This window comes from Varanus komodoensis, unplaced genomic scaffold (genome assembly GCF_004798865.1).
Source record: "Varanus komodoensis strain SLA01 unplaced genomic scaffold, ASM479886v1 scaffold40, whole genome shotgun sequence".
NCBI lineage: Eukaryota > Metazoa > Chordata > Lepidosauria > Squamata > Varanidae > Varanus > Varanus komodoensis.
The window spans coordinates 8,155,393-8,176,381 of NW_025335942.1; the positions used below are offsets into that span (position 1 = coordinate 8,155,393).

The 20,989-nt window shown below is 50.5% G+C and overlaps 1 protein-coding gene across 1 annotated transcript in view; it reads left to right on the forward strand.

The window, feature by feature from the left end:
• Positions 1-20,507, forward strand: part of PSD2 (pleckstrin and Sec7 domain containing 2) — a 39,824-nt gene extending 19,317 nt beyond the window's left edge. Inside the window, exons 10-18 of the mRNA XM_044442836.1 lie at positions 1,646-1,704; positions 5,404-5,493; positions 6,807-6,850; positions 10,449-10,639; positions 11,190-11,260; positions 15,057-15,214; positions 17,495-17,639; positions 18,512-18,655; positions 20,286-20,507. Coding sequence (XP_044298771.1) covers positions 1,646-1,704; positions 5,404-5,493; positions 6,807-6,850; positions 10,449-10,639; positions 11,190-11,260; positions 15,057-15,214; positions 17,495-17,639; positions 18,512-18,655; positions 20,286-20,507 — 1,124 coding nt within the window. The remainder of the gene's footprint in view (positions 1-1,645; positions 1,705-5,403; positions 5,494-6,806; positions 6,851-10,448; positions 10,640-11,189; positions 11,261-15,056; positions 15,215-17,494; positions 17,640-18,511; positions 18,656-20,285) is intronic.
• Positions 20,508-20,989: the final 482 nt, after the last annotated feature.

A 20,989-nucleotide genomic window follows, 5' to 3' on the forward strand; every position in this document is an offset into this window, starting at 1 on the left:
TTGAGTGGGACGGGTGGAATTGGGGGCGGAGGGTAGGCTCTCCCATGGAACATGGAGACCGCGTGGATTGCTTCGTCAGCTCCCCTCATCATCAGCTTGCTTGGGTCTCCTCCTTCTCCCATGACCAGAGAAGGACACACCGCTGCTGCACTGCATTCACCTTCCCTTCTTCCCCTCAATGCACTTGTTGAGCTGCTCCGAGGCCCCCAGGCCCCCAGCAGGAGCCACATCTTCACCTGTGGCTCTGCTTGGACGCCATCCTTCAAAGGGGCCAGAGGTGCACCCAGAGACCGTGCAGGAGGGGTGGCGTTGAGCGCCACCCCTGCTGATTTCCCCTCTCGGCCCCTGCACCGGGGTGCCTTTCGCTTCGGCAGGTGCCGTTCAGTGGGAAGGGGGTGGAGGAAAGACTGGGGAGGTGCAAATGCCAAATGGCTCCCCTCCTCGGGACTTTTAATCGCACCCCTTCGGGTGCTGCCCGGAGGCTCATGACTGAGAGCCCAAGCCCGGCTGATCACAGCTGGTCAGGAGGGATCGTTTCATCTGACCGGTAACCCAAGGAGAGCCCACACTCCACAGCAGGATGCCTCAGCCTGGGGATTTCCATAAATGAAACAGAAGGACACTGGTCCTATTCCAAACTGGCCCACAGAAATGAAAGGGGAGAAAGGAAATCGGAGTAGGAAGCCAGCACCCAGGCGATCACGTAGCAATGCTGGGCCTCAACACTGCTCCTTGGAGTAGGCGCCAAATGCGAGGCCGGGCGATTCACAGCAGCCCTGCAGTGTGGTCCATTTCTGTTACCAGTGCCTGCAGTTCAACTGAACCTGAGGCAAAGATCCGGGAACCAATGAGCGCTCGAGGTAGTGAGCAAAGCTCCCAAGTGCAGCTGAACTGTACAGTCCGTCAAGCATGCAGAAAGCACCCGGCCGTTTCGATGGAGGGCGTGCCGGAGGCGCTGTTCACTCGCACACGCGTGTCCGTGCATGCCGAGCACACCCACAGCACGCTCGCCGCCCTGCCTCCTCGGTGGCGCTTAACCTCAGCGCGCCGCAGCTCTTCTGCTTTTCAGAATCGGTCCTGGAAGGTGGCTTTTGCTGGCCAGATCTATTTGCCAACGATCTATTTGATTATCTCCCCGATAATCAAGGGAGGGATCCATGTGCAAAATGAAACCCAGAGGACAGAAATAGTAACAAGTTCCAGAAGAAAAGTTTTGTTGTTGCCCTGTGCATTTCAGAAATATCCTTCCTCAGGAGCCAAAATCCACCCATTTGCGGATGCCTTTTGGATAGACTTGGAACAGATAGAGCAGAAAGTACTTCAGGACACTTCCGAGACAGCCCTTCAATCAGAGGACTGTTCCCTGTAAAGCAGGACACCTGCCTCCCTGAGAATGCCTCCTATTTAATAGACCTATTCAATTCCAATCACTAAAGAGTGGCTGAGATTAGTAATTAATGGGAGGGAGTTAATAGCAGAACTAGAGAAATACTCTGAACTGGGATTGAAATTCAGGAAAGTTTATCTGCGTACCTCTCAGGTTCTGCTGTTGGAGCTTTGGGTGCTGCCCTGCCCAGGGAGCTAAGCCGAGTATTTGGTTTTGCCAGTTTGTTGTGACCCTCTTAAAGCTCTTCGCTTCTTGCAGATGGGATCCACACGCTCACCTGTGCCCTGATGCTTCTCAACACTGATCTTCACGGCCATGTAAGTACAGACACCTGTCCTGTGACCTGGGGGAGCTGGAGCAGGTTTGGACGGAGTCTGTTGGAAGTGGTGGGCCATGCGGGGGGCACGGCCAAAGCCGTAATCTTTCCAGTTCAGTTCAGTTTGCGAGCAGCAACTCGCTATGTATGGCTGCGAAGGAAACTTCTCTACTCAGGACTTACTCATCCTGGTGAGGTGGACTGGAGTCCATTGTCTTCCAGGCTTAATTAAGAGAGGTGGTGAAGGCACCTTTCTGATCCCAGTCAGAAGAACCTGGAATGGCTCAGGTGGCCAAAATTGCTCACCTGGCCCTCCATCCCAGCCACGGAAGATGCTTGGCCATCCGACCTGTAAAGCTTTCTAGCTCCGATGCATTTGGGCACGTGAGGAAGGAGGCTTCTGCAGCTGATGCTGGACAAGGGGCCGGGGTTGCTCGTGGTGGGCGACCTCAGTGGTCCAGGCATTATGGAAGCATCTTCACTCCTGGTGGGTCACATCCCTCCCAAATCAGGGAAAGATTCCCCTACCAGGAGGATCTTAGACCACTGCTGTATGTGGCCCTTAAGGTGGCCTTTTAGCATCATATGACGTTGTAAAAAGTTAGCTCCACCCCTGAGGCGCGTTCATGGAAGTGCTTCCTTGAGGAGCAGCCTCTCCGCCTGCAGCCTCCCCGGCTCCACCTGGCCCTTCTTGTAGCCCGCCACCACCTTCAGCAGCCCTTCTCCCAAACTGGCTGCAGAACTTCAACAGTGCAGTCTCGGCAGCAAGAAAACACGGCCTGCGCTGAGAAGCCGTGAGCGCGGAACGCTGCTGCACCCAGCGAGGCCGTGGGGCCTAAACGGGGCTCCTCCAAAACCCCGAGCCCCATTCTGTCCAGGGCCGCCGTTCCCCCAAAATTCAGAGGCAACCTGCATTTTTGCTTTCGAAAGCAAGCCGTGCTTTCTCATGGCGGCCTCTCCAGTTGGCAGTGGGATCTCCGGAAATGTCCTCCCCGAAAGACTCCTCTGGCACCTTGCTCTGTGTTCCCACCACATCTGCACGGATCCTGGGTGATTCTGGCGCACATCTGGAACGTTCTGTTCCTAATTCCATATTTTCATGGTTCGGTGTCAGACTATGGCACTACAGGAAGAATTCTCTCTAAACTTCATACCAAGCAGGAAAAACAGCCTTTCTAGAAAAGCAAACTAAGCATCTCATTTCTTCCCTCATTTCTTTCCCTTTGTGTAAAGATACCTTTAGTTGCGTAAACTACCAGTTTCAGGCTGAAGAGTCACGAATCGACTTTACTGCATAATTTGTCCTGAGAAGTGGGGCTGACTTCCCTCAGAGAATGAGGTCTCACAAAAGTTACACCTACCTGGGGGAGGCTTGGACAGGAAAATAGCTCCTGAGCATGCAAATTCTTCCGAGAGTGAAGTGGTGTGGAAAATAGGGCGAATTCCCTCAGAGGGAGCTTCTCCGAGTTGAGTCGTGAACACTGGCGCATGCAGCATTAATTTCTTCTTTCCTTCCTCCTCTTTTCTCTTTCCCGCCTGCTCCTCGGAGCCTCTTTTTGCTCTTCAACACTTTCCTCAGGTGGTAAGTGCTTTCACTAATACCTGACTATGACTGTGTGGCCTTTGATATTCCTTTGTGTGACTAAAATACGCTTCTGTATTAATCCTTCAAGCAAACGCTCGCAAAGTGGCAGCTTTCCAGAACAGGAATGTGTGGCATTTGTGTGCTTTCCCAAACTTTGTTTCCCCAACCCCCTTAGAAATGAATAGGCTTAAGCCGATAACTTCTGCTGGCCTCAATATTTCGCTGCCTGAAATGGAAAGGAAAACTCTCTCCACATGCCCAAAGCTCACCCACCAAGTTATTCTGACACCTGAGACGGAAGATCCCACAAGCTCCTCTCCCTGGAAGTAAACATATAATTATAATAATGAACTGTAGGGGCCGCCCTGGGCATGTTTCGGTAGAGATTTCCTACAAGTCCCATTGTGTCCCGCCTAGGACTGGGGCTTAAATACCTGAGCACCTGCTCTCCGTTCCACGCTGGTTCCCGGTAGCGCCATCTCCATCCTGCCAGGTCGAAGTGTCGGGCGAGGCAGGCTCTCAGCGTGAAGCCTGCACGAAGTTTCCTCCGTGTTAAAGAGGCAAAGAGTCGCTCTGGTCGGAAGCATCTCTTTGTTATTGGTATTACAAAACAGCCGGGCTCAGTTCCGGCCTCCGAAAGGGATGGAGTGGTGGCAGGAACGGAAGGGGTGCCCCTTCACACGAGTTTTCATTCTGGGGCACTGGGCACGTTGGAGGCTGAGTTATTTTCAAACATTCGGGGAAGGGACGCAGGGGCAAGGTCCAACATCTGCTGAAAAGTACTTGCGTGTGCGTGCACAGAATACATTCTGCAAATGATTTAAGAGCTAGAACTTCCCACAAGGCAAAAGAGAAGCTGCCATACTTGGCCAAACTCCCTGGAGAAGTCAAAGAAACCGAGCGAGTCAGAAGGGGCCTCCCAGGCCATCCAGTCTGACCCCCGGCTCCAGCCGGCTCCGCTCACGACATGCCCTAGACCATCCTGCTAGGGAAAATCGAAGGCAGGAGAGGAAAAGGAAGGCCAGGTGTGAGGCGGGCTGGCTCCACAAAGCCCTGAACGTGGGAGCGCTGCGCAGGGCTGTGAAGTGCAGGGGCATGTCGGGCGCCTTTGGCTCACAGGGCTGCCGTAAGCCGGAGGCGACGTGCCGACGTGCCACAACAGAAGCATGATGGGGCTACCATGGCGGCCGACGGCGTACTGAGCTTGAGTCATCCTCCCGCGAGGCTCCGTGGCGCAGCGAGGCCCAAGGGGGCTGATGCAGCACTTCAAGAGTTCAAGGAAGCCGCTCGGCCAGCTCTCTCTGGCGCTGACGTCCCACCTGGAACCGGCACGATGGGAAGGCTGGGCAGAGGCTGCGCCGACGTGGCGCTTCCCCCTCCTGCTCACCTGCCGGCCATGCAGCTTGCAGCCACGCGGGCCCAGATGGACCAGATGGGATCAGAGGCACATCCGATGGTGTGCAGTCCTCTGGCCGTCGCATGCCCTGGGCTGGGCTGGCCTGGCCTGGCCCGGCGGTCCGACCCTCCACGCCTGTGCAGGATCGCCTGAGGAGAGCGAGGGCCATCAGGCACGCTGGGCATGCAGCCTCTGGACCCCAAGCACGGTGGGCGATTGCAGGGAGGAGATGGGGGCTCCGCGCTTGCCCGGTGCGGCCCTGTCCCCACTCAGCCTGCCCTTCTCCAGGCTGCACAGGCCCCGCTCTCTCCTATTTATTTATTTACTTACTTACTGATTTATATCCTGCCTTTTCCCTACAAAGGGCTCAAGGCAGCTTACATCATTCTCCTCCTCCATCTTATCCCCACAACAACAACCCTGTGAGGGAGGTTGGGCTGAGAGGCTGTGACTGGCCCAAAGTCACCCAGTTGGCTCCGTGGCTGAGCAGGGACTCGAACCCGGATCCCCTGAGTCCCAGTCCCAGGCTCTTCACCACGACGCCACGCTGGCTCTCCTCACAGGACTTTGTTTCCCATCCCGAGATCATCCTCTGAACCATTTCCAAAGCCCTCCTTTCCCTCAGTTACCTGAATATTTGTATTTTTCCAACCGAGTTTAAAACAGTCTGAGAAAAAAGCGAGGCACCCGGTCATCTGCCCTCTTCTCCTTCGTTACAGAACATTGGGAAGAAGATGTCCTGCCAACAGTTCATGGCAAATCTGGATGGACTGAATGACGGGAAGGATTTTACGAAGGAGGTGCTAAAGGTAACGGGGTGCTTGTTGTTTCCCGAAGCTCAGTTGTGCTGCAGCACTGAACACACGGGTGGAAACAAAGAATTCAGAATTCAGGCTGCAGAACTGCATGCGCCTTCCTCTCAGAAAATCCCTGCTTTCTGAAAGCTAGCGGGAAGGGTTCACCAAGCTTGGGTGCCTGCACGTGCTAGTTTTCCATGAGCAGGGCGTTCGTTCCATGGGAGCAATCAGACGGGTGGCCTTCCACCGCACGCTGAGGCGACACGGCACCTCGCGGGAAAGGGGGATGTTGCATTGCATTGGAAGTGAACTTTCCTCAGAAAGAAATCTGATCACCCCAAGGCTGGGCTCCCAGCGCCAGAACGGCTGGGCAACGCTGCCCCGTCCCATGGCTGCAGCTGGCTAATCCCAGCTTGGGATGCTGCTGCTGTGCTGAGACAAACCTTCCTGCAGCTGCGGACTCCAGAGGGTCCTGGACAGAGCCGCCCCACCTCTCACACCACAAGCGTCCTCTCCCTGCTTCGCCTCACTCCTCCCATTCGCAGCATTTTCCTCCGGTGGATGGCGGCCCGGCCATTTAGGAAGCAGCTAATTCTAGTTACATGGCAATTTTGCAAGGCACAGGCGGAGATGCGCCTCTTGTGGCCACTGTTGCGCCCCATGACAGTCGGGACTAATCACGTCCAAGTCCATTCTGTACCACCATATAGGTAGGCCTGCGAATCAAAGGGATACCTTCCAGGTCAGGTTAATTGCAAAGAGCTCGCCTTTCCTTTTGGGAGAGGCCATTAAACAAGCCTTTGATTTTGGAAACTTGTTCCTTTTACTGGCAGTGTGGGATTTCCTAAACCCAGAGCTCCAAAAGCAAAAACAAACGGGAGAAGAAAAGACCTGAGATAAGGTTTTCCACTGAGATGACAGGAAACGTAAAGCTGCAATGCCCAGGCAAGCGAAAAGCACCAAACAACAGGTGCCAGTTTGCTGTAGATGGATTCACGGTGGAGCTGGACAAGATGTAGATGCTGCGAGGCAGGGAAAAGGGGCAGGCGCTGCGGGAGAGATGCGTCTCCACGCAGCTTCCCCTCCCACCTGCCGAAGGAGGATGCTGCTCTCAAAAGACGCGGCCCTTTTGCGTGTGCCAGCATGACGCTTAGCTGCCAGCCCAGTCAGTACGTGGAAGGGGAGACGGCACCATTTGGGGCCACCCTCGTGTACGCTTTGGCATATAATCAAATGCAGGCAGGGATGCTTGCGCGAACGCCATCCACAGATTGAAGTCCTGCTCTGAAAGCCCACCAAGAGCTGATTCTATGTTCTTCTTTCAGGCCTTGTACAACTCGATCAAAAACGAAAAGCTGGAATGGGCTATGTGAGTATTTTCTAATACTTGTATATTATGCATTTATTACATTCCTGTGTGGCCCCATAGCTGATGCTCCTGGGGGGGCATGAAAAGCATAAAATTCAACAAAATCACTAAGAAAGCTTAAAAGTACGGTATACAGTAGAAGTATATTGTAGAAGCTAAAAGCCAAAGAAGCAATGCAAAGTAAAAGCGAGCAGCAGTGCGTTTTTTTTAAAGTAGAGGATTTAAAATGACAGAAATGGAAAGACTCGGCTTCCTGGGGGAATCAGAAAGTCTTTGCCTGGCACAAGAAAAATGCAATGCCGATGCTCTGGAAGTTCTTCTGAAGCTGGGGGCCACTGCCAGAACGGCCCTGTTTGTTGGAGAAGCACCACGAAGGATGAGCTTGCGATCCGGGCAGACGTACTGTATGTGGGAAGAGGCCGTCCTGCCGGAATCCTGGCCTCAAGCCATGTAGGGCTTCGAATGTTACCACCAACACTCTGAATCGAGCCCATACAGGAACTGGCTGCTGGTCCAGATAGAAAATTATGGATCGGATATGATCACATTCGCCCGTCCCCGTTAGCAATCTTGCTGCTTTGATCTTTGAAGTTTGTGGCCCATTTTTAAAGTCGGATCCATGTATGTAGCAACCTGCCAAGAGCAGGGGGGTTCTCCGAGCTATCCCTGACTTGGCCACGTTATCAGAACCACCTTTATTAAAGCTATTGCCACGGGTAAATATTGTTCTGGACAGAAACACGGGTCTGAATTCCTCAGCTCGAATGGTAGGAGGGGAACGATGGTAGGAATCACTGCCTTCTGGAGTGAATATGTCATGATTAAAGAGACCAGACCTGCTGGTCTCAGAGCAGAGTTCTGGGTGTCCCATGCTGGCTCCACTTCAGAATGCGCGGAAAGTGAATGCTGAAACCGCTGCCTTCACGGAGGTGTCCCTTGATCGGTGAGGACGACGCGCAGTGGCTTGCACAGCACGGCCTTCATGCGCACACCCGTTTCCTCCTTCCTTCAGCCCAAATGCAGATGGGAGGGACGGACACCAGGGAGCTGCAAGAATGCTCCTCCTTGCGCTGGTCCTGCATTGCCTTCTGAGCCATCTGACTCTTATTGAATTTCTTTGCTCTGGTGGACAAGACTTGCCCAAATCTGTGCAGCAGAGTAGGAGCAGATGTGAAATATCTCAGAACCTTCCACATTCCAGGAGACGGGGATGGTCTTTACTGATTCCCCCAATTCCGACTCATCCCAGAAATGTGGGTCAAAATATTCCCAGAACGATGAACGGTACTCTTAAAACACCACGCTAACCAAAGCAACTCAGGTCTTGCGTGCTGTTTGAGATGGGGCGTGGCGTCCATGCAGCTGGATGGGATGCAACATTGCGGAGCCTGGGTGTAAAAAATGGAGTGGAACTGGCTGCATCTGCCCCAATTTTCTGAGAATCCTGTGGCTGGCTAAAATTGGGAGGAGATCCTAGTGGCACTTTTCAGACAGCATCGTTCCCACCTCCCATTTCGGCCGCCCAGAGTGTTGGAGAAGAGCAGTCAGCACTGATTCTTGCACCGAAGGCTGCTTGCTCCTCATTACAGAGAGGATTGCTCCGCATCGCCCTGAAACATTAATCTAACGGATCCACAGGAGGGAGCCCCATGCCTCTGTCTCCATTTGGCTGCGTGGAAAGTGTTGGCATTTGCGAAAGAGATTATATAAGCGAGTTCAGGGAAAGTGCATCTGAGCATCAGGTTGATAAATAAATGCATACAAGGATAAGGGGGGGGGGGGAGATAACCGTACAAAAAATATCCAAGGCAGGGAGCGACTCGTTAGCTTTCCGAAGCAGGAATATGATTTATGGAACTGACATTAAAGTGATAATAAAAGAGGACAGAATCTAGGACATTTCCAAGGGAGAGCTCTCCCAGCAGATGGTGGAGGTAACTTTATGCTTTGATTACCTCCCTGCTGGCAGATACCTTTTCCTGCCAAATGGTACAAAATATGTACATCAGCCGCAACATGTACTGTTGCATACATAAAAGATATATTGAAAGCAAATTGTCCCAGGAGCTCCTTGTGCTGTCTGGTTTTGAATCTTGCCTTATGGGTAGCTTCACATCTTATGGAAGGGCTTTCAGTTTTTTGGCATTCAGGGAAGTCCTTCTTCCACGCGGGATGATTTCCAGATGGCAAGCGGTGCTTTGTCTCTGCAGGGCAGTGCCCTATCTTGGTCTCGCTTCTGACACAACTTCACTTGGCAGAAGCACCAAAAGCTTGAGGGGCAAACTGCTCATTAGCACAAACTGCCCAAAGCAAAGGGTGAGGTGGAACCAAAAACTCCCCAGTGGTCTGTTTGATCAGAAGGGTTTCAGCTGCCCGACACAGAGCCCCACCTGGATGTTTGTGGCAAGACGGACACGATGACGGACATGAAGCTTCAAGTCTTTCCTGCAGAGGGACACACGAAGTCCTGTTCGTTTCCACGCGTCCTAAGACAAAGAACGTGCATCCATACTCTTGGACGGAGGCACACAGAAACAATCCAGTTGCTCTGGAGCAGTGATGCTCAAGATAATGTTCTAGGTGCTGGCACATCCTTAGCAATTTTATTGAAAAGAGGCTTAGAAACAGAGAAACAGAGCAAGTCAGAAGGGGCCTCCGAGGCCATCTAGTCTGATCCTGGCTCCAGCTGGCTCCACTCATGACATGCCCACCATGTGCCTGTCCAGGGGCTTGTGATGGCAACATATATTTCATTTCGGTATTGAGAATTTCCAAGCCACCCTGTGTCAGTAGCCTTATAAATGGTTCTGTGCAAAGCAATAGCACTTTCCGTGGTGACATATTCCATTGGAAAAGGCAATGGATTTACCAAGCGAAGGGGTCTGCTCTCTCTTGCCCACCCATCTCCCCATCCCCAGACCAGGGGAGCCTTACCTGGGGAAGGGAAGGGGCTGCTGGGGACCTGCAGTCTGGTGCTGGACTGCGCCCCAGGAAATCCAGATTCCAGCCCCCTCTTGGCTGGGAAACTCCATGGGGGACCTTGGTCCAGGCACAAACTCCCTGCCTAACCTACCTTACAGGGCTGTTGTTGTGAGGATAAGATTGTGAAGATGAGGAGGAGAATTAGGTAAGCTGCCTCGAGCTCCTTGCAAAAGGGAAAAAGGCAGGACAGAAATGTGAGAGGAGAGAATTTAAAGGAGAGCTCTCATCATCCTGGACTGCAAAACCTGCTCCAAGGAATTTTGAATGTGGCACCGAGCTGCGCAGCTATGAAAAAGATGGGGAGGGTCTGTTTGGAGAAGACCTTCCTCAGCACTTTTGCCGAGGGTCTGAAGTGCGCCCAGGCCGTGGACTCACACAAGCAGTGCCCCGCAGGAGAGTCTGAACTGGCCTTCCAGCGCTCGCTTTCCTAGGTGCAGCAGGAAGCGGGCGGCACGCAGACCTCGCATGAACGGGCTGCTGCCAGGCAGGCACCCTTTCCCGAGCCACGTTGCCTGCTTGGCACGACACCGCTCCTCCCCAGGCACACACAGCCGTGCCAAGGAAGCGTTTCTACCCTTCGGTAAAATCTAACTCTTTGCTCCGCCTTATTTCGAAGTGATGAAGACGAGCTGAGGAAGTCGCTGTCGGAACTGGTGGATGACCAGCTTGGGGCCAGCGCGAAGAAAATGGCCAGGATCCTGGACGGCAGCAACCCTTTCCTGGACGTCCCCCAAGCCCAGAACGCCGTGACCTACAAGCACGGCGTCCTGACGCGCAAGGCCCACGCGGACATGGACGGGAAGAGAAGTAGGCGCTGGGGGCCTGGAGGAAGGAGGGTGGGGGGGCGTGATGGGTGGCCCCATGCTGCCGGGATCCTCAGCACCGTTCTTCACGGTGCACTAATAACGAGCGCGGCGACCGTGCTTCACATTTGCACAGGAAGCGACGTTGCCCCATCCGCACGATCAGCCGTGGCTTCCCCAGAGCCCCTCCCCACGCTCTTCCGGCAATATTTGGATCGCTTCCAAAGGTGCTTGTTTTCCAGCAAGGGAATTCAGGCCAGCCAGTCTCCAGATACCGTGTGTTGTGGCTACTCTCGGTGCCAGCTGGAGCGCCAATTCCCTTCTCCAGGGTTGAGTTCCCAGTTTGCCAGAGGAGCCGGCACGGTTTCTCCATGCCTGCTCCAAGGTCACAAGGGGAGGGAAGCTGCAAAGCGAGCCGTCACTTCTGGTCTCGCCGCGGAGGGTCTGGGCCACACGGTGCCCCCTTGGGGGACACTGCGGGGGTGGTCCAGCTGGTCTTTCTTCGAGCTGCTCTGAGGATGCGCCATGGTAAAATTTGCCTACGTGTCTTTCAGCTCCCAGAGGACGAAGAGGGTGGAAGAAATTTTATGCTGTGCTTAAAGGGATGATCTTGTATTTGCAAAAGGTAAAGCAGATCGGTCACTCTATTTTACGATGATCCAGGGTTGCTTCTGGAGCCGCTGGAGGGAGAGGTTCATAGAAGGACCCCTCCAGGATCGGGCGGAGGGCTGTCTCACCTGGCGTTGGGTTTTCAGCAGTGACTGGCTGACCGTTGCTTCTGGAAGGTCAGCAGCAGGCCTTGCTCTGCTGAATGGTTCTAGCACCTGCCTGTACAGGTGCGCTGAGGTTTTCAGAGTGGAGTCGTCCCTGGCAGCCTGGGACACAGTACAGGTAGTCGCCAGGTGAAGAATGAAATCCTGAGAGTGCCCTTAAGTTGAACGCGTGTGTAAGTCGGATCACATGAGTAAGCCAAATGTTTGTCTTAGTACCTGTATATGCTGTGTATATTCATACCTATATGGTGTGTGTGTGTGTGTATGATGTGTATATATATCGTAAGTGCTGACACTTCAGAAATACTTCCGTGTACACTAAAACACAATACAGCATGAAAATGATGTGGTATTAATAAAGTTACTACAGGGACTGAAGAGCGAGAGAAAGGGGGGAATCTGTCGGGGGGTGTGCAGGTGTCCCAAATTGTAAGAAACACTTCTTAAAACAGGTTTTGTTGGGCCTAACATTAGTGGTGGAGACGGACCTGGTGCTGGAGAATTGGGTTTGATGGTGCTGCAATCGAAGTAATCTTCATGGTACTAAGCGTGGCTTCCACCCGGGGCTTTCCACCCGCTCCAGTGTTCTCCTTTGACAGTTGTTCCAGTTGTTGATGGGCTGGAGCCGAAGGCTTTCCCAGTGGGTGTGGGCAGCTCTGCCAGTTCCACTTGGGTCCGCTTTCCTTTCCTTTGACGCATCGCCTGCACGCCTGCACGCGTGCTTCGGAGGCCTGGCTGCAAGGGCAAATGCGAAAGAAAAGCCAGGGGTGCCCCACACGCCGGCTGGGGTGCGCTCGAGCTGGCTTGGCGTGAAGTGTTGCAAATGTGAGGAAGTGGAGGGGGCTTTTTACCACACGCGGCAGGCTTGTGAAAAGGTGGGTCAAAAAACGGGAAAGGAATACATGCTGAAATGCAGGGGGGTAAAAATTACCTTTCCTGTGACTGCTAAGAATATTCTATTGAGTATCATGCCAGAAATCCTTCCAAGAAATATGAAAGAATTGTTTAAATAAAGGATAACAGTAGCCGGAGTCACAATTGCAACCATGTGGTCAACTAGTGACAACTGGAAAAATAAGCAAGCAGAACACACTGTGATGGCAAACTAACCAGCTATATAAATGGAAGACTGGCCAAGGAATGCAACGATAAATGGAAAGTTTTCTATCTATCTATCTATCTATCTAATCATTGAGAGAAAAACATAATCTACAGAAATGTTATTAGTGAATTATACTTTCAATATAAATGGTTTCTTGCTATTTAATGCATTTTTTAAAAGAATAGGCTAGCTGTTTTGGCAGAAGGCTTGGAATTGATAGAATCCAAAGTCAAGGTACAAAAATATACATAGTTTAACTTGTTTATTGTTAGAACTTTAGGAAGTGCAAACATTAAAAATACTGTATCAAACCAAAATGCTTCTGATGTAGCAAATGAAGCCAATGGTATAACTTTAAAGTCTGTGTTATCAAAACCTCGCAGAAGGAAAGAGAATGGGTCTGGCAGTTTTGAGGGATGCCTCTGCCGGCCATCTTATCCCATGCAGTCCAGCTTGTCTTTCTATGGGCAATGTATATATTCCATAGCATTCCTCAAATGTATTTTCAAGATCTTTCTGCACCGTTTTGGAAGTTTATGGGGAAGACGTCCCCCACCCCCTCGTTTTTCACTGGAGAAGGTACAGCTGACAATTAAGCAGAGCGGATTTCCATTTTCCAGATCCTACGGCTTTGTTGATAACCTGGAAAACAACATGCCTCAATCGGCTATTTTGACATCAGGTTCCTGGGCGTCCCTTTCCGTCCGGATGGGAATCTTGCCAAGAGAGGCCTGGCTCCACCAGGGATCTCAGCAGCGGGAGAGGCATGGGACCCAGCCGGCACCAGCCGCAGCTTGACCTGTACACTCCCACTAAACTAACTTCACAAGGCTCCCGTTCTGACAACCTCCGATGCCTCTCAGTGGAGGTTTGCCAATGGAATCTATGCAATGCGCTCCCCAGAGAGGTCCGCCTGGCACCGCTGTTATTTGTTTTTTGGCGCCAGGCCAAGACCTTTTCATTTAAACAATATTTTAATAATTGTTAATATTATTTATTGGTTTTAATTTTTATAGCCAGGGTGAAACCAGAATTTATATGTATCTATTTAGATGATTGTTCATTTATTATGTTGGAAGCTGTCCCAAGGCTTACGCGAATGGGACGGCATACAAAAACGCCAAATAAATAAATAAATAAATAAATAAATTTATACCTTAGATCTGCTAGTAGGCTTGGATGGCCCATTCCAAGCAATCCTTCTCCTCCCATCCAGGCTGGCGGTATATTCTGCTTTAGCTTTGGCTGGAATCCATAGATGGCCCCTCCTGGCCCCCCCATTCTCTTGGAGGAAATGATTGGCTGCTTGCAGGAAGCTCTGTGCAAAACAACTGCCTATTGAAGTCCCCTGAGATGTCGCGAAGTTGCTCAGAAGGTCAAAGATGAAAATGGCAAAGAATTGAGACACTCCGTGTGGTTTAATCAACAGAGAGCTTTGCTTCATATGTGTTGCTTCCGTAGATTTTAAATTAAGATCGATTCCGCAAAAAAGCATGGTTGTTGGCCAGTGACGGCAGAGCATAATGATGGTTCATGGATATTGAATGCCCTCAGTGCTTGCTATAACGAAGCTGCCCGACTTTACCAGAGGCTGGCCTGATGGGATGCGAGGCAGACACGACCTGCAGGAATTTCCGTTTGGTTGGAGGTCTTTCCTGACACACATTTTGGTCTTGAGAAATGAGTGGCAATAGTAGGTGCAAAGCACTTTTCAAATGCATGTGGAGATTAATAGATAGGCAGCAAAACCAGGTGCAGAGGGTTTTTAAAGTGGCAAAGGAAAGACCCCAGACCTGGAAGGAAGGAAGGAGTCCCGCCTCCTGTGACAGTGGTGGACCGAAGAGTTCGCCACCTTCACTCCGTCTGAGTGAATCAACTCCACCAACTGAAGTCCTATGATTACTCATTTAGAGATATCGATTAACCTATATACTTCTTCACATTATACATTAACATAGGTATTTGAAATGGCAATATTTCTCCTTTCCCATGCCTTCCCCACTGATTTTTCCATAGATCTTGGTAACTATACATTTCTGCATCCCGTGGTGCTTGTTCTTTCCCATTCTCCCACTCTCCTTCAGAGGTTTTCCTTGCTATTGCCGTTCACACCACGTTGCAAATAAAAAAGTTGTTTTTTTTAGAAAACTTGGCAGCATATGGTCTTCTCTCTTCTCTCTGCAACACCCGACTGGTTTCATTAACATTGAACCTGTCTTGTGCCACTACTGAAGAAGCATTTCTGCACAAAGCTTTCCCTCCATACTTGCTCAAGGGTTTACAGAAAGTGCCGAGAGGTGGACCCACTCCTCTTGTGGTTCTCAGGATCCGTGTCACTATTTCTTTAACCTTCTCCCCTACGCTGCGTATTGCAAATTTGCGAATGTCCCCTGATTAGTCTCCTTTATCTTTTAATTCTCTTATTTTCTTTGTTTGAGGTGTTTTAAGGAAAAACTGGATAAACGCCTGCCAGGTACAGGTGGGTGTCCCCTGAATCTCTTCCAGCATACCTCCGCTACTATCATCCTCTTGCTCCTCCTTCACAGGATGAATACAAACCCGACAAAGACCTTTCCGAGGTAGACCTGAAGCATGCAATCCGGATTCACCATGCCTTAGCCACAAAAGCCTCTGATTATAGCAAAAAGTCCAATGTGCTGAAGCTGAAGACGGCGGACTGGAGAGTATTCCTCTTCCAAGCCCCGTAAGTACCGCCACAAGATCCATTTAAGTTGAGGGCTATGTTGTTTTCCTTTTAACCTGGTCAATTGTGGACCATCTGGCCATTCTCCACATCAAAGAGCTTCATGGTGAGCATGCAGAGTTTGTCATCCATTTCCAAAATCACAAGATTTGTGGTGGATTAGACCAAAGGCCGCCTTACCCGAGATTCACTCATGCCGTGGGCATTTGGACATCCATGGGGAGACATGGGCATGGATGCCACCGTGTTCCCTACCAGCATCCAGACTGTCTGGCATAGTGGAGGCAATCTACAACCTTCATAATGAGCCTGAAACCCTCACAATTAAAATGACTAAAAGGCACCGTCTCTTCCTCTCCAAATATTCTTCCTCTCTTGCTTCATTTCATCTGTTTCTTCACCAGCTTCTAGAGGACAAAAGGCAGTCCTTCATTTCATTTCATTTCATTTCATTCTTTTCTTTTCTTTTCTGGTGGGGTAAGGGAACATGAGAGAAAGAGAGACAAGTGTCCCTTGGGAGTGGAGGACGGCCCTGGGAGGGGAGGAGGCAGGGGCACCTGCTACTTTTCTACTTTTAGGTGGATATTGAACGGGAATTTGTTGAGCATATCAAAGCTTGCCACCTTATGAATTGCCGATCCACTCCATGGATAAGCCTTTGTTTGCATGTATTTGCACACCTCTTTGAACCCTTTAGACGTGAGCAGTTCATGACTGTTTGTAAACAGACAAACACGAAGGTTTATTTGCAAGTGTGGAGCAGCTCTCATGCCAAGAGGGAGAAGGGTCAGAGACGGGTTGCAGAGCTGATCAGCGGATGGGTGAGGGAGCCCTGTGGGAAGAGCTGGGTGCATCTGGCTTTGAGAAGAGGAGGCTGCGGGGAGATGGGGGTCTTCAAACAGGGGAAAGACCATCCAAGACCAGCATCTCCGGGTGGCTTACCAAAATAAATAAAAACCCAGAAAACAACGACATACCAACAAACCACACACTGCATCTGGCCATTCATGATAAAATCAAAGGTAGAACCAATTAAATAGTAAACGGCTGGGAAAATAAAAAGGTTTTCACCAGATGCTGAAAAGAATAAAGCGACAGCACCAGGCAAACCTCCCTGGGGAGCATGTTCCAAAGTCGGGGCCTTTCTCTGAGTAGCTGCCCTCCCAATTTCCTAATTTCCTAATTGCCCTCCTAATGCAAGACATGCAATAAATAAGGATAAATAAAATGCAATAAATAAAATATAATTAAAAAGGACATGCAACTCTCTTACACTTAAGTGGCATCGCAATTCATTGCTCAGGCAAAGTATCTCGGTTCTATTCACTATCCCATCCCTGCTTAAGCGCCTGGATATCATATTTAATCACCGATAGTGAGCCTTCATAAGCGCAGGTCATGCATCACTTTAGCTGATCGGCCTCAATAAGTATTTCCAGTAGAGGAAAAGATTCTGAAGCTGTAAAAAAAGCAGGGCCCAAATGCAGGACGCATGATGAAAGTAAGAAGACGAATAAACAGAAACGCTTTCCTACTCACAACCAAAATAGCACAATGCACGTTTATTCTGCCTTCCTCGCTGTGCCAGCTCGCCCATGACTTAAATCAAATCCTTGGTGACGTGCGCCAGCGCACACTCCAGCACGCAGCCCTGTGTTTGCACAAGGGCAGGTGCTCCCCAGTGCTCCTGGAGTGCCTCAGCGCACCCATCGACCGGGTTCAGGTCGCAGAATCAAGGAGCAGCAGAGTCAAAGGGGCCGAGAAGGCCATCCAGCCCGAGCCCCTTCCCTGCGCAAGACTGGTTCCCCCGTGAATTCCGACCTGCCAAGGATGCCAAAACGGGACAATGTGGAGTCCCTTGTGGAAAATAACACTCTGCACAACCCAAGTCTTTTGGCTCTCATGAGCTTGGAGAGCCCCCCCCCGCCCCGCCCTGCTGAAATATTGCAGGTTGATAACGTGGGCTGAACAAGCCTTGATATGTGATATTTGCTCTTTTTCACAATCGATAAGCAGGATGGCAGCTCAGAAAGATGACTTACTGAAGCGAATGCGAAAACCATTATATAACTCGAGGTGGTGCTGGCAGATCAGTTAAAAACCCAATGCCAGCCCCAATCTTGGATCACTTTTTCCCGTTTTGGCATGGTACATGTGTCTGTCTCTCTGTCTGCCTCTCCCTCTCTCTCTTTCTTTCTTTCTTTCTTTCTTTCTTTCTTTCTTTCTTTCTTTCTTTCTGCCTCTGATGCTCCCTCCTCCAATTCTGCCTGCTTTTCATAGAAGCAAAGGAGAAATGTTGTCTTGGATCTTGAGAATAAATTTGGTGGCTGCCATTTTTTCTGCCCCTGCATTTCCAGCTGCTATCTGTTCTATGAAGAAATTCTGTCGCCCTCTCTTGCCATCTTCAACAACTAAGCTTTGTCAGGTAAAAATAAAATGTGTGTGTGTGTGTGTGTGTGTGTGTGTGTGTGAGAGAGAGAGAGAGAGAGAGAGAGAGAGAGGGAGGGAGGGAGAGAAGAGATGCAAGAAGTCAGAGAAATCCTGAATCCTCCATGTAATACCATCATAGCTGTTTGGAGTAGATCAGAATTTGTCTTGTCCTGCGTTTTCCCCTTTCTTCATGTGTTTAGCAAGAAGACTCTCCCAACTTCACAGCCTGGAATTAAAGTTCCTCCTCAGCCAAGGGCCAGGAAGGCTTTGGGGGCTGTATTTTGTCCCCCACGCTTTCCAACATCTCCATGAAACTGCTGGGAGATGCCATCTGGCATTTGGGAGCTGAGACCCAATTCCATCTCATTTGGTCACCTCTACAAGTCATGCACCGTTGCCTGGATGTAGTGATAGACTGGACATGGTTTAACAAACTGAGGCTTAATTCCCAAGAGATGGAGGTTCTGCTGATCAGTGGAACCGCACCTGCCAACGGTGATGGCACCATCTCTGCTCCAAGGATATCTGGGAGCCAGAGCTTTAATTTCTCAGCAACGTCTCACTCCAGGATGTCCTGGGGATTAAGGGAGGATGGTGGTCCAGACTGGGCTGTGGCCAGGACACCTAAGGGAAATGCTGTTGACCCATGGCTCTATAAAACATAGGGGTTGCCCTGTTAAGTGCTTCAGACCAAAGGGATGTACATTTGCAAGAAAAAAAAACGTGGCATGCCGGGTTTTGGGAAGCCTGGACTCAGCCCAGGTAGTCCTCTCCGGAAAAAGTTCCTTGTCTGAAATCTCGTTGATGTCTCTGTGGTACGCATGTCTGAAGAGCTCCCCTCTTTCTGTCTCCACCACCCATGCCCAGGAGGAACAGTTGCAGTCTCATGAGAATAAAATGAGGCAAATTGCTGATGAGCTAAATGAGCATAAGCTACACCCAGTAGTGAAAGGTCTCAAATCAAAAGAAGCTGAAGAATACCGTTTGAAAGAACATTACTTAATATTTGAGGTAAGTCTCTTTTCGCCGTCGTCAAGCTGACCGTGGCTTATGGTTCAGAAAGGGGGTGAGGTTGGCTCTATCAACGGGAGCATAAATGTTTGAAAAGATCCTCAGGAGAGGAACAAGCTCACCCACCCAAAGCAGCACGGCACTGAGGCAAGTGACCGGACACAACCGTTCTGCACAACCCAGAATCGGGTAGCATTTCCACAGACTGCATGGAGAACTTGAGGGTGTCCTGAGGCTGCTCTGCAGGCCCAGTGCTGGATTTTCTGGCCTTGCGCGTTTTTGCTGTTCGTTCTGGTCTTGGGTTTGGTTCGGAAGGTTGAACTGGCCCCGTTCCAGCAGTGCCCAAAGGGCTTCCGACGCTGAGCGATCTGATCCAGGCCTGGGGTGCCGAAGTGCAGTTCCAAGCTTTGTTATCCCCTGACTTTCAGATGCTCCAGGGGAGTCCCAGTTCAAAAGTGTAGCAAAATATGTGCTGAAATGCATGCTCTGATGATTTTAAATAGGTATTTGGATGCACATTTTATGCGGTTCTTGAAAAAAATACAATTGTACACATTTATGGAGCAGACACGTGTGCAGGAGAACGTGGGCCAAATCTGCGAGTGCCCAGGTGCCCGCACAGCTTCCAGCACACCGAGAGGAATTTGGGTCTTGGTTTCATTTGGACAGAAAGCCCCTTGCGACTCCTGAATTCCCATCAGTCCCAGTGAGGTCGAGCAGGAGGGGACTGGGGACGTGTCTTCTGTAAAGAGCCGAACCTCCCGTGTGAGCACTTGGTCCTTTCAATCCATTTTGAGGTTGCAGTTTTGTCCCCGGATCAAGATGGCAGCTCTGCCCAGCACGGGAACCCCTGACACAGAGAGCTGTTGATCCTATTCCACTTCATCCCACCCCGATCTCGGCTTCAGGCGTCTAAAGCCGTTGCTGCAACTGAGTGAGGTCAGGGCATTTATGGTGCAGAGACAGGAATGAGGCGAGAGACTAACCCCACAGATACTTCTGGATCTCTTGCCCTGAGAGCAATCCCCATTTCTAAAGTGGAAAATGTCACAATTTAAGATTCAATTGCCATTTTCACCAGACCTGTTGAAAGCAGCTCCTGGATATGTTTGCTTTTAGATTTATTTTTGCATAAACTAATTGTGAAACCTGGCAGTTCAAGGTGGGTTCACACATAAGGCCTCTTTATGCCTCAGTGCAAATGTTTTGGACTCTGTAATTCTTCACTGGATGTCCCCGCTGAAATTTAGACTCTCTCATTACATTTCCAATGCAGAGAATTGCCATGAGCTAATTAGGCAATTTTTGGAGTGCTCTATGCCTTGGCAAGCCTGGAGGAATGTTGTCCATGGGGTTGTGATGGGTTGGGCACAACTTTGTGACTAAACAACAAACACCTTGGCAAACCAGTCTTGTATGCCCATTTTTCTTAGAGCTAGAACTGTGTGCGGTTCTCAGAGTTCTTCCGCCAGCTCCTTTATGACTCCAATATGGAGTCCATCAGGTCCTGGAGATCTGAGCTCGCTCGACCCAATTAGCTGATCCTGGACCATTTGCCAATACATCTTTTGAACAGCTGTGATCATCCCGAGTTCTCAGGGGTTCTGTTTTGTTCCATCGCCCTCCACAGAAAAGCCGCTACGAGACATACATCACCCTCCTGTGTGCAAAGATAAAAGCTGGGACAGACGACCTGGAGAAAATCGAAGCCAGCCTCTTTACAGCAGAGGCCGAAGATGCTTCCTTAAGGAAGACTTACTCCAGTCCCTCGATAAGCCAAGGACAGGTGCCTGTCGCAGACAGCAGAACAGAGAAGGACGCTGCAGGACAGAATCCTTCAGGTAACCCATAAACACAGGTAACCAGGATGTGATGACTGGTCCACCTCTCTGTTGCAACTTTTGAGCACAAATGTTTCCTCCGCGGAAAGTTTCCGAAGAAGCTTTAGTTTACACGATCTCTCTCCTGGTGCTTTAAGTGTTTCAGGATCACAAACTGTCCACCTGGGGCATCACTGCTGATGTTTCATGCATGCAATAAAAGGAAAAGCTTTCCCTATGAGGGCTGGGGTTGTCGATTACCAGCTGCTTTTCCTTGTGCACACCTGGACTTTCCCCTGGGCAGGTGCTTTGGTGCCGTGGAGCTAAGGCCAAATCCGTTCCTTTGTGTTTAGCAACTGTGAGTGGAGTTCTTGTATGGTCCCTTACAGCAATGAAACACGAGAAGCCGAGAGCCCACCACTGGGCACAATTTCTATACATTGCAACGGGTTCTTAGCTGGACGGTGGAGTCACATGACTCACTGTATAGGCATCACCCGCCCTTCTGCCAAAA